Here is a 13,797-nt window from a genome sequence, read left to right as displayed (position 1 = left end):
GCTACATTCTACCGTCGCTTTATCAAGGGGTTTAGCACTATCATGGCGCCTATTACGGAGTGCATGAAGAAAGGGGAGTTTCATTGGACACAAGAGGTGGCTAAGACCTTTAAGTTAGTCGAGAAACGAATGACGAAGGCCCCTATCATGCGTCTTCCCGACTTTTCCAAAGTCTTTGAAGTTGAATGTGACGCCTCCAGGGTAGGTATAGGCGGAGTCTTAAGCCAGGATCGTCACCCTGTTGCCTATTGCAGTGAGAAGTTGAATGAGGCCAAACAGTGGTACTCCACTTATGATAAAGAACTGTATGCAGTGGTCCAGGCTTTGCGCTATTGGCACCACTATTTGTTACCCCAGGAATTTGTCTTTTATTCGGATCACGAGGCTCTCCGTTACCTCAACTCCCAGAAAAGGTTAAGTTCTAGGTATGGTCATTGGGTCGAATATTTGCAGGCCTATTCATTTGTTTTAAAACACAAAAAGGGCGTAGAGAACCAAGCAGCCGATGCGTTAAGTCGTCGTGTCTCCCTTTTGTCGGTCATGAGTGTCAAGGTCATCGGGTTTGAAAGACTTAAGGAGGATTACGCGGTATGTCCCGATTTTAAAGATATCTTTCTTGATTTACAAAGAGGACAATCAAGCGCCACAGATGGCTTCCGACTTGAGGAGGGTTATCTCTTTAGAGCCAATAAATTGTGCATCCCTCGAACTTCAGTGCGAGATTTCATCGTGTGGGAAATTCATGCGGGAGGGTTAGCCGGTCATTTTGGACGTGATAAGACCATAGAGGAAGTTGAACGTCAATTCTATTGGCCTAGCTTGAAGAAAGACGTGGCTAAAATTGTTAGTACTTGTAGCACTTGTCAATTGAGTAAGCAGAAGAAGCAGAACACAGGTCTATACACCCCTCTCCCTGTCCCTAATTGTCCTTGGCAAGATGTTAGTATGGATTTTGTGTTAGGGCTTCCACGCACCCCAAAGAAGCATGACTCTATTTTTGTGGTTGTCGATCGCTTCTCAAACATGGCTCGTTTTATCCCCTGTAGCAAGACGTCGGATGCGTCCAAGGTTGCCCTGTTATTCTTTAATGAAATTGTCAAATTGTATGGGCTTCCCAAGATCATCGTGTCTGATAGGGACGTTCGTTTCACTAGCCATTTTTGGAGAGCTTTGTGGCACAAGATGGGTACCAAATTGAAATTTTCTACGGCCTACCACCCTTAGACTAACGGTCAAACTGAAGTGGTTAATCGAAGTCTTGGTAACCTATTACGTTGTCTGGTCCGGGAAAACCTTCGAAATTGGGATTTGATCCTTCCTGTAGCTCAAATCGCATATAATAGCTCCATAAATCGTTCACTAGCTATGAGTCCATTTGAAGCCGTTCATGGGTACAAGCCTAGGAAACCGTTAGATCTCATCCCTATGTCCCCACAGGCTAGAGTGACAATATCAGCCGAAGCATTTGCACAACATCTTCGTGACTTGCATATTGAGATCAATAAACAACTTGAAGCTAGTAATGCAAAATATAAACTCCAAGCTGATTTACACAGACGACATATTGAGTTTAACATTGGGGATTACGTTATGGTTCGCATTAGGCCAGAGCGGCGTTTACATGGACCCGCCTCTAAATTGCAAGCTCGTAGTGCTGGTCCTTTTAAAATTTTAAAGCAGGTTGGTCCAAATGCATATATTGTTGACATTCCACCACACCTTGGTTATCACTCTACTTTCAATGTTGAGGACCTTGTAGCTTATAAAGGCCATTTCATTCCCTCAGATGATCCTCTGTCATCTCCTATTGTGGACCTTGACCGTGATTCTTTGACCCCTTCTAACCCACTACCACCTCTCACAGCACACAAAGAAAAATTTGATACTATTTTAGATAAATAAATTGTGTTCACTAATGATGGAGAGGTTCAGCGCTTCCTTGTTCGTTGGGTTGGTCGACCAGATTGTGACTGTGCATGGATCTCCAGGGAGACACTATAGCAATTGGACCCAGATTTGTTAGAGTTTTATCGGAGTCAGCAGGATCTTCATTGGCCCAAATCACCTCCCGTCCACCCGAGAGGAGTTGATGAGGACACCAGGCTCAGACCGCCATTAACGCATTTCTACAGACGCCGGAAGAAGCTTGCCCAACCACTCAGCCTATGGTTATATAGCCACTCGACAGGGTCGAGTTTTCTCTCCCACCCCGGGAGAATTGATGAGGACATCCCAGTCCAGTTTTAATTATTTTAGTTGGACTTAGGTTATTTTAATTTTATGGACTTGTGTATTGGGCTTGGCCCTAGGTTTGCAGTATTTTTCAGTATTTAAACCTATTTTACATTGTTATTTTTCAATTGATGAATTTGATTAAATAATGAAGTGGCTGTCACCCTTTTCCTCCTTTCTTCCCTCTGTCCCTGTTCTTCTTCTTCTTCTCCCCCTCCCTCACCTCTTCTTGTTATCTTATTTGAATTACTCACCCTGCATCAGATATGCAAAACTAGATTAAGAAGAACTAGTTTTCTAGGACCATTTTAGTGAAAGTACTTAATACACTGACCAAACTAGTAGCAAAAATGCCTCCCACCGCTCTGTTCTCCTTCCTCCTCATTAACTTGGCCGTTGCCACAGCAGCACCACCACTCCGACCTCATTTTTATGTGGAAACTTGCTCAGAAGCTGAACATCTGATCAAGTAGTTTGGGGCTTTTGATTATAAGATTTAGATTTAGGCTAATAATGTAAAGGTGTGTTTGTTTGGTGTGTTTTTGGTGATTAGAACATAATTAATACTGTCAATATGCCACGTCGAATGTTTTCTGTTATGTACGTGTAGTTTCTGTCTATTTGGAGAGATGATAGTTAAAATAGTGGTGGACGGATAATTATATACGAAGATGAGTGAGTATTGGATAACCCGTTAAAGTTCAATAAGTAAGTAGTAATAATTTTAAAGTTCAGTAAGGATTCATTAAATTTACTCGAAGTGTTACAATATTTGAAGATATTGAATGTTTGTTTTTCAAATACTTATATTTCTTACAATATTTTGTTGTTTTAATGTTAAGTTTTACATTAGCAATAGGTTGTATTATTACTGTTGAATTTTGCATTTTACGTTGATTTTGGGGGGTTTAATTTTTGGACTTCGCCTCGGACCCGACAATCACAAGACTAGCCAATATTTAACTTAAGTGGTCACTTAATAATTGATAAAAAGTCTAAACATCCAAACATTTAAAATAACAAAAAATTTCAACATTAATGAGAAGTGTGTTTAATATGTAATATCATAATTAGACAGTTACTAGATGCGTATTATATGAGTTTCAAATGAAAATATGATACAAAGATGTATACATACATTTTATGGTGAAAAAATTAAAGAATTTCCACATAAATCTTGATTTAAGTACTACGAACAAGAGATAGAGACTAAGCATCTTACATTTAGGAACGTCATATGCATTTCAATCAAGTCCATGTTCTCCTTTTAAATTAAGTCAACTTATCTCGAAGAAAAAATAATAATCTATTATTTTTATTCACTTAATTATCAAATATAAAGCTGTCATTTTCAGAAGTAATTGGAGATGTATTAGCTGTAATTACAATTTCTGTGAATAAACTGCTCTCTCTCTCTCTCTCTCTCTCTCTCTCTCTCTCTCTCTCTTTGTGTGTTTTGTCTTAGACTAACAATATTGTGAATACGAATAAGATCGAACACATTTTGACACGGGATGCTTATAATTTGGAATGTCTTCCGACTGTGTTCAAGGAGATCATCGTCAATTTGGAGACTTTAGAGATAATGTATGGTGAAGAAAATTTGGTTATAATCCTTTTGTGTTCCCTACCCGCTTCATTTACTTCATGTAGAGACACAATCTTGTATAATCATGTTACTCTCAAATTGAAGATGTGTTTGATGCCTTGTTTCCAAAATAAAATATGGCGCATCTAGTTGGATCTAAGGCCAGAGATGGAGAAGGCATTATTGTTCATGGTGATCGTAGAAGGGGTAAGTTGAGGTCGAATTTTGGTAATTGGGTTTGTTATTACTGCAAGAAGAAATGACACTTCAACATGGATTGCAACAAATTGCAGAACAAAAGTAATTTGATTGCAAATCATGGGAAGCAATCGAACACTTCAGATGAGACTAATACAACAAATAACTATTTGAGTGATGGAGATGTTTTGACGATTTCTGACATGAAATCCAAATTTGACGAGGAGTGGGTTTTGGATACAGCTTGTACATTCCATATGTTTCCTAATTGAAAATTGTTTAAAACATATGAAACTGTGATGCAATGTGTCATTGTCACGAGAAACAACGAACTTGGTTGATTAGTTGATATTGTTAGAGTTAGATTAAAATTAGTGGATAAAGCATGTAAAACACTTCATCATGTTCGACATATTCCAGACTTGAAGAAGAAAAATATCATTTCATTAAGTACTCTTGATTCAAAATGATGCACGTTCTCTAGAGGAGGTAGAGTCTTGAGAGTTCGGAAGGATGTTCATATTGTATTGGAGGGATGGAAAATGTTCAATTATACATCTTGCAAGGTCGAACAGAATTTGCGAAGAAAAGTTAGCATAGATCTAGTACCATAGTGGAGATTCAGTTTGGTACTGTACTTTTGGATTTTGTTCAGAGTCCATATGGGAAAATACTATTCAGTCGAGTTTGGAGGATATGAGTAATTTCATCGTATTTAACTATTAGGGATAGACCCATTGGAGATAGGTACATGAATGTTGATTCGGTTGCATATTCTTTCAGCATTTTTGAAGGTGTTGAGACTATCCAGGAGCCTTTTATGAAAGTATTGGGAGTTGATTCTACTACTTTGTGTGTTTTGACACTGTTTGCTAATTTATAATTCTTTGTAAATTTTGGAAAATCTGATGTTTGGGTTCATATATCTGTATTGGATACTGTGGAAAAGGGTGAGTATATTTGTGTTAGAGACAGTTTAGTTCTTGTTGAAGAGTTCTAATTTTTCGTTGTAGTTGAATATATTTTTTCAAGTGGAAAAATTTTGGGGCTTCGTTCGTTACGTCGAAATTTGTGTCAAGGTGGAGTTGTTAGATTATTATTATTTTTTTTTTTTTACCCAAATCAGGTTGGATTTTTTGGAAAAAAATATTGCCTCCTTCATTACACAAGCTTTTAATGAAAAAAAAAATATTATTTCCTTAAATTTACGCGTTTTTATTGAAAATAATTATTATTGCACATTATTTTGATCTTGTTTTCGTTTTTGTAGTATTTTTAGGATTTGACATGTACCTCTATAAATATTAGACTCGTTTTACTAATCTGATATTACTAAAATATTAAATAATTATGTAGACACGGTTATTTTTATTTTTTTTTCATATTCATCAACTCAATAAAATACTCTATTCCTCTATCAATTAAATTTTTACCTTTTATCTTATTATTTGTTTGCGTTCATATACTTCATATTGTATCATATATATTGTCTCAATTGATTTTATTTCCTAACATTAACCTCACGAACTACCTTCTTCCTCCTCTATTGCCATGCCGGATTCACACGACGAGTATCACTCCAAAAATATATAACCTGAAAATAACCTAAAAAAGGTAAAGTCAATTTAAGCCCCAGCGATAAATTCCTAATTTCAACCCGAGACCGTTAATTGATAAAGTAACTTAGCTGAACTAAATATTTGTCAAAATAACTCTCTTACCATTTGATCGAAAGTTGCAATTTAACGAAGGTGAACTAACTACGAAAACTCATTTTCAATTGATATTACAGATTGTAACTCACATGCATGAAGTTTCCTTTTATAAGAAATATATTTTTGACAAAAATTAAACATAACCGCAAAAGGGGACTTCTTGAAAAAAAAAAAAAAAAAATTGCCCTTATATAAATATCCAACAATAATGCTGGTTATACATTGTGGGCTGACAGTGTGGTTTACATTAATTCAAAATCTGGCGGGAAAACTTATTAGGGCAAAACATTCCATTTTTCATTACCCTTATATCCGGCCCATTCTAGCAATACAGGGTTTCATTTTCCACCTAATACCCACAGTAAAAAGCGGCCCAAATTCACCCCGATTGTTTACCCCAAATCGAACGGAAATTTACCTCGATTTTCTTCTGCATAAAACCTAACAGCAATGTGTTTGAATCTATACCCAAATCAACGATTTTCTCCATAAGAACAACTATGGTGGGAGTGTACGTTTGCATTTACACCAAAATCGACGAAAACCCACTGCGTTTTTTCCTATCAACCAACCGCAAAACACCGGGCAACAGGGAAATGTCATAGAGCAACGGGTATCGAAAGCGGACTTCTCCAAACGATGACAGAGAAAGGTAAACGCCTTCATGCTTGTAATTTATAGGTTTTGCAGGACTTGTTTTGTACTTATTGTGTTGTAAGAATTCAGATTCCATAAAATAGTTGAACTACCATGGGTAATGTATAAGAATCGATTGAGAAGTAGTCCATAAATGTCAATTTTTTTCCCATAAATCTGAAATTAATGATGTGGTAATCTGAAATTAACAATTGCATGAATATGAAATTACTTATTTAAAAAGGCTAAAGGTGTGATATGTTGATGTTTTCCTGAATGCTGCACCTTCATGTTGTCACAGGAAAAGAAATAGTAACTGTATTGGAGGATGACGCCATAGTAGAATCAACTAATGATAATGTCATAACGTTGGAAAAAGATGTCATACGGGGAGATGGTGCAACTGAGCCGCAGCCGGGAATGAAGTTCAAGGACGAAAACGAACTGTTTGACTTTTACAAAAGATATGCGTATGAAAAAGGGTTTCCGATGAGGAAAAGGAACTCGAAAAAGGGAGATGATGGAGTAGTGAATTACGTAACATTGACATGTAGTCGTGACGGCAAAAGAAGTTATAGTACAAATTCTACTTTGAAACCGCAACCAACAATTCAAACAGGTCGTAAAGCAAGACTCACTGCAGCTTCAGACATTCATGGAACATGGAGAATTTGCATAGTCCATCTCGATCATAATCATAAAACAAGTCCTTCGAAATCAAGGTTGTATCGATGCAATCGGGAATTGAGTGCACAAGTGAAACGGAAGCTTGAAGTCAATAATGTGGCGGGAATTCCGTTGCACAAGAGTTGCAATTCCGCAGTTGTTGAAGCGGGGGGATATGAGAACATAACCTATGTAGAAAAGGATTATCGAAACTATGTTGAAAAGGTGAGGTGATTGAGGCTTGGCGAAAGGGATGCCGCAACAATACAAGCCTACTTTGCACAAATGCAAGCAAAGTGCTTGGGGCTTTTCTTTTGTATGGATTTAGACGAAGAATCGTGGCCGAGGAACGTTTTTTGGGCAGGTAATAGGTGCCGACAAGCGTATAAGGAGTTTGGGGATGTAGTCACATTTGATACCACTTATCTCACCAATAAATATGACATGCTTTTTGCCCCTTTTGTTGGAGTTAATCATCACGAACAATCAACATTACTTGGATGTGGTTTGCTATCGAACGAGGATAATGATACCTTTGTGTGGTTATTCAAGACATGGCTGTAGTGCATGCACGGCAAAGCTCCTAATGGAATTATCACTGATCAAGATAGGGCAATGCAGAATGCAATTCAGATTGTGTTTCCAAACACTAAACACAGATGGTGTTTATGGTACATATTAAAGAAATTACCAGAAAAGTTTGGATATCATGCTGAAAAGGGCTCTATTTTTGCCTCTATCCATAGATTAGTATATGACTCACAGTCTACTGAAGAATTTGAACGAGGATGGACAATGACAACTGATACCCATAATTTAAATAACAATGAATGGTTGTCAAGCTTGTATGAGAACAGAGGTCGTTGGGTCCCGTGCTATTTGAATACCACTTTTTCGGCTGGTATGTCAACGACACAACGCAGTGAAAGTATGAATACATTTTTCGATGGATATATGAATTCGAAGACATCATTGAAGCAGTTTGTTGAGCAATATGAACGAGCTCTACGAAATAAGGTTGAGAAAGAGTTCCAAGCAGATTTTAAGTTTTACTCACAAATGGTGCCTTGTGCAATGAAATATGTGATGGAAAAGCAATTTCAGATCCTTTATACCATTTCTAAGTTCAAAGAATTTTAGGAGGAGATAACTGAAAAAGTTTATTGTAACATAATTTCTAAAACTGATGGATATATGGGGACGACATATGAGGTGATGGAGGATGTCATTTTCGACGAACGAGTGCATCGAAAAAAGTGTTCGGTCTCATTTCGTATGGATGATTGCCACATTATTTGTAGCTGTCACTTCCTTGAGTTCCGGGGAATATTATGCAGACACGCCATTTCAATCTTGATGCGTAATGCCATAACCTCACTGCCGGAGAGGTATATATGGCGGAGATGGAGAAAGGATATTAGAAGAGCACAAACGAGGGTTGCGGTGAGTTATGCTGGTCTGGTTTGTACTCCTGAACAATTGAGATACGATAATCTTGTTGAAGAGTTTATTACATTGGCAGACATTGTCGCGAACGATGAAGATCGAACTCGTGAGCCACTAGATTGGATTTGAGTGCAATCTAAGGAGATGTCAATTACTAAATCGATTACTTCCAGCAATCTCCTGTCCAAGCAATCAAATGACACAAGTAGTGGAAACGTACAAGACCCTAAATGTTCCAAAAAGGAAGGGCGCACCAAAGAAAGTCCGCAAGAAAAGCCCATTGGAGTCGCGTTCGAAAAAAACAAAGGTACATTTCCGTTTCATTGTTTTGTTACATACGTATGACTCGTCAAGTATTATTCGTTTATTTTTGCAGGCAACATCGACTTCTATCAAAGGTTTGGAAACCTTATAACATAGTTGTACTCACTTTTCTATTAACTCATGTAGGGTGGCAAGGATAGTCAGGCCTTCATACAGCATGTGACATCTTCAACTTTGATATCACAATCGACGACAAATGTGCAACCGCAGCTCGAAGGTAACATAACACTGTACACTACACACTAACAAAGAAGATCATTTTGTCCACTTTTGTTGATGTTGTATTTCCTATGTTAGGCTATGCCATGCCTTACTATCCACAGTTAACTTATCACGATGGAACAAACATGGTATTTCCTGGGGTTCAAGTACCTATTTTATATGACGCGAATGGAATCCCCTACAATGCAAGATTGATGGAAGAGAAGTCAAAGAGGATTAGCAACTTGCATATAGTCTGTGGAATGAACAAATTTTAATTATGTAACGAATTTAATTATCTTATTAGCTTATTCGGAACTTAAACATACTAGACCATACGGTGTTGCTCATAATGTTTGGAAACTATACATGCTCATAACGATTCGCCGCTCTTATTTATGGAAGGAAACTGCTCGAGACATGCATCAAAATAATACATACCAATTAATTACAACATACGAATTACTATTTGATATTAAAATTACAACAACACTGTTGAGACCCAACATTGTGTCACAACACAAATTAAACATCATAATTGTTCAAAATAACAGAACAAAGCCACTACACGTGACTGGCCGATTAAAAAAAATGAAGTTTGATAATTGGTGCAGCAATAAAGCAGTCGCCCAATTTTTTTGTTTTTCTCTCGACCTCCATACACTTCTTGATGCCCTCGCCACAATTTGGACATCGTTTCTTCGTTGGACAGACAAAGTTTTCAAAATACTGAGTGAGATCTTTCTTCATTTGTAGCATGGTAGAATTTCTCAAGTTTGATATGTCATTAAGAGCTTTTCTTGCACCAACCCCTGCTTTCTTATTTGCCTTGACGACATCAATCTTAAGCCCACGAGTAGCACCTATACAAGACAGCAATATGTTAGAGGGGATATTGAGATTCTCATTCTGAATCAAGCGACTAGCTGGTGTTGCCATGAGTGCTTGTTCAATTAAAATCAGTAGAATTAGTTGGTGTTGCCATGAGTGCTTCATTTTTATTTTTTTTGGGAAGAAAATCACAATATTAAGCATCTAAACATTTGTCAATCTTCTGGTCATTAAATAACCCACTAACGAAAAATCCAATTTATAATCATTCAAACTCATAACACTACTCCCCTTACCCTGCATATTAAAAATAATAACAAAATTACATAGAAGGAGAATGAATAGTTGAAATCAAGAAAGACCCTGTGAAATCTGATACGAGCATCAAAGAATGAAGGAATCTTGTGGGGTGTAAATCAAAGTTTCTCTGCCATTTCTTCTCAAATTATTGAATGAAAATTACATGTTGAAAATTTGGTGCAGAGAGATAATATACAGAGCACGTATACAATGAACAGAAAAATACAAACCATACATTTCAACCTTTAAGCTTCACATTACTTACCGCTTCGACGAGTTATGTCGTGGTCGGTTAATGCCGGAAATGACAATACCCGTGGCGCCTGAAAATTTTCGAAATTTTCATCTCTTGGTTCGCGATAGGGACGGAGGACGGAACAACTTAGTGGCCGATGAAGGTGCAGACGACCATTTCGATTGTGGTTACTATGTCGTCGGATAGTTGGCGTTAGCTAGGTGGAATCAATGGTGGCGATTTTAGGGTTACGAAATGGGTTTCAGTTCTGGCCAGAGGGTTATGAATGGGGAAATAATGGCCCATTTTTAAATAATTCCCATTTTTTGGCTTTTTTTTATTCTTATTTTCCACGTAAGCGTGTCAAAAAACACTGTCAAATACAGTTTACGTGAAGCGCGATTGAATATCCGAACCCTCCTTACAACCTCAAAAAAGTCGAATTCACTTCAAATCTCTCTCGACTGCGCAATCTTTCGACTTCTCTGATGGCTTTGACCCGCGAACAATACCTTTACATGGCTAAGCTAGCCGAGCAAGCCGAGCGCTACGAGGAGATGGTCCAGTTCATGGACAAGCTGGTGGTCACCTCCGCCGCCGGAACGGAACTCACGGTGGAGGAGCGCAACCTCCTCTCTGTGGCTTACAAGAACGTCATCGGCTCTCTCCGCGCCGCCTGGCGCATAGTCTCGTCGATTGAACAGAAAGAGGAAAGCCGCAAGAACGACGACCACGTTGCGCTCGTTAAAGATTACAGATCTAAGGTCGAGGGCGAGCTTTCTGAGATTTGCGCCGGGATTTTGAAAATTCTGAATGATTATTTGATTCCCGCCGCTGTTTCTAATGAGTCCAAGGTTTTTTACCTCAAAATGAAGGGGGATTATTACAGGTACTTAGCGGAGTTTAAGGTTGGGGATGAGCGTAAGCAGGCTGCTGAGGATACTATGGTCGCTTACAAAGCCGCTCAGGTATATATCTCTCTTTATATGTATAAATGAGTAATTTGATTTGCTTCATCTCTATTTATACAAGTTGAAGAGTTGTTATATTTCTAATTTCATGCATTCTTATGGTGTTTTAAATTGAAAATGGATAAGAAAGTAAAAGAATTTGGGATTGAGGGTTGAGATATTGGGGCATAATTTCGTGAGATTGTAGGATTTGAAGACTATGTGTTACAAATTAAATACAATTCATTGTTTTTTTTATCCTTTTCGAATCACTTGTGAAATGAATCGCCTTGTTTAAAAATCTGGAGTTAAGTTGTTAGTTAAGCAGTTAAAGCGATTCACTCATTTAAACAAATGTTATCTTCAACTTGTCTAGTCACATGCACATCGGGATTATCTTTTCATTAATTGATGACAGTTAGACTTGAACCTAGAGCCATTACCTTTGATAATACAACATAATGGAATATATTTTGGTTGAGTGACTATTTTTGTTACGTGTTTATGCCTTTCTTTCTCTTTGGAATGAATTATGAACTTTTGCGAGGCTTACAAAGTTCTTATCACGTTGTCATTTAGTGGTAAAATGCTTGTTGATGATTGGATAAGCTGCGTTAAAGGTTCATGCTTATACATTTTGATTTGAAATTTAACATAAGAATTGTGATTAACTATTTTAATCGTATGTTGGTTTCTTAACAGGAAATTGCACTTGCGGATCTTTCTCCTACGCATCCTATACGGTTGGGTTTGGCGTTGAACTTCTCTGTTTTCTACTACGAAATTCTGAATTCATCAGAGAAGGCTTGCAACATGGCCAAACAGGTTAGTCGACCTCACCCTCGACCAAGTTGAATAATTTTATCTTTTACCTTTTCAATGGCTTACACTTCAGAGCAATCTTTGTTTCTTCCCTTGGATGTTTAAAATCAATGATTCTATTCCGTTTTGTTCCTATTTTTGGGTTTGGTAGCCTATTAGTTCAGTTTTAGGTCTGAAAATTTCAAAGACTACAAAGGAAAGGTCATAAATACCAAGGAACAGGTCCGTCCAGACTCAATACAGCACTAAATATGACTTTCCATGATTATAGAAATTATAGATAACTTAAAAACAATTTAAGAAAAAGTACCTCATAAAAGTAGCCAACGTGCAGTAATTACACCGATTTTTTTTAATGTTTTGTGGAAGTGGATATATTTTGTGGATTATGTCTTTCTATGATGGTCCCGTTAAAATGTAAATTATTAGATTAGTACTTCCTCTGTTCCATTTATATGGGCTGGTTTTGCTTTTTACGCGAATAAAGAAATCTTATTTAATGTTATTGGGAAAAGCAATTTTGGCCAAAAACATTCCTAATTTGCCCTTATTTATATTTGTACAATTTCAATATTAAGTGGGGAAAATTGATTATATCTAGGCAAATTAAACAAGGATATATTAGTAAACAAACAAAACAAGACATTCTCAATAAAGAAACATGACTATATAATTGGTATAAAAAAAAAAGGTAAGCGAGTTTTTAACTTTCTTGTAAATTAGAACTTTCAAAGACCATTGTATCCATCATGGAAACTGTCCATGAGGTTTGATACCATGCCGGTTATGAGTTGAGATGAAAGGCTTCCGTGACACTTCTTAGCTGTCTACAAACCCAGAAATCCACTTAGAGATGCTGCTTAATTCAGTTTACAACAATATATTCAAGAATTTTTTAAAGTAAGTTGCACTGTAATTTATTTTCACGATTTTTAATATTTCTAGGCTTTTGAGGAAGCTATTGCTGAGCTGGACACTTTGGGCGAGGAATCGTACAAGGACAGCACTCTTATCATGCAACTTTTGAGGGACAATCTCACTCTTTGGACCTCAGATATGCAGGTAGAATACCTAGAAACTTAATGTAAATTACATCAAAATCTTTTCATACAAGTCTATCGAATTTTCATTCGATCCCAGATAACATTTGCATTTGATACAAACAACAATGTCAATTGTCAAGTAATCCAACTTTGCTCCTTGTCCCAATACGAGACTATATATAAAAATGAAGATAGTCGGAGTCAACTGTCTGTATTTGATGCTGATGAGCACTAATTTGATAGATTTTTCTTTAATTTGATACAGGTTTAATGAGAAATTATTTCAATAGAAACCTAGAATTGAAATGAATTTAACTCAGATGTACATTGATGCAGGATCCCACAGATGATGCTTGAGGTGATGGCTAAATCTGCTCCTGAATTAAGGAGGTGGGCTTTTAATGTCACAATTTGTCTTATAATTTGCATATAACAACAAATCATGGGTTTGGGAACTTGTGTTTATACAACCTTTTATATAAATTTTATGAATTTCATTGTTCGGAATGCTTCTTGGAATGTGGAAAATTTGTTTGGAAGAATGAGGTATAAGCCTACATCGTTGCAAGAGGAGAATGAAACAAATCCAACGTGAAGATGTTTGATCGTA

At 37.1% G+C, this 13,797-nt stretch overlaps 2 protein-coding genes and 1 long non-coding RNA gene across 3 annotated transcripts; 2 read left to right on the top strand and 1 right to left on the bottom strand.

The window, feature by feature from the left end:
* Positions 1-6,483: 6,483 nt before the first annotated feature.
* Positions 6,484-8,175, top strand: LOC111369035 (protein FAR1-RELATED SEQUENCE 1-like). The gene is made up of 3 exons (XM_022990521.1): positions 6,484-6,487; positions 6,671-7,260; positions 7,600-8,175. Exons 1-3 carry the CDS (start codon positions 6,484-6,486, stop codon positions 8,173-8,175), a joined length of 1,170 nt encoding a protein of 389 aa, XP_022846289.1.
* A 1,252-nt stretch (positions 8,176-9,427) lies between these two features.
* Positions 9,428-10,660, bottom strand: LOC111369559. Its single transcript, XR_002698192.1, has 2 exons — positions 10,403-10,660; positions 9,428-9,869 (listed from the first exon to the last, which is right to left on the bottom strand). It is a non-coding gene; the product is annotated as an uncharacterized LOC111369559 (long non-coding RNA).
* A 114-nt stretch (positions 10,661-10,774) lies between these two features.
* Positions 10,775-13,797, top strand: LOC111369558 (14-3-3-like protein D). The gene is made up of 4 exons (XM_022991127.1): positions 10,775-11,340; positions 12,025-12,147; positions 13,090-13,206; positions 13,524-13,797. Exons 1-4 carry the CDS (start codon positions 10,861-10,863, stop codon positions 13,542-13,544), a joined length of 741 nt encoding a protein of 246 aa, XP_022846895.1. The 5' UTR covers positions 10,775-10,860; the 3' UTR covers positions 13,545-13,797.

The sequence above is a fragment of the Olea europaea genome, chromosome 20 (genome assembly GCF_002742605.1).
Source record: "Olea europaea var. sylvestris chromosome 20, O_europaea_v1, whole genome shotgun sequence".
Classification (NCBI taxonomy): Eukaryota; Viridiplantae; Streptophyta; class Magnoliopsida; order Lamiales; family Oleaceae; genus Olea; species Olea europaea.
Note: the sequence above shows the minus strand (reverse complement) of the source record. Positions and strands in the feature narration are given on the sequence as shown.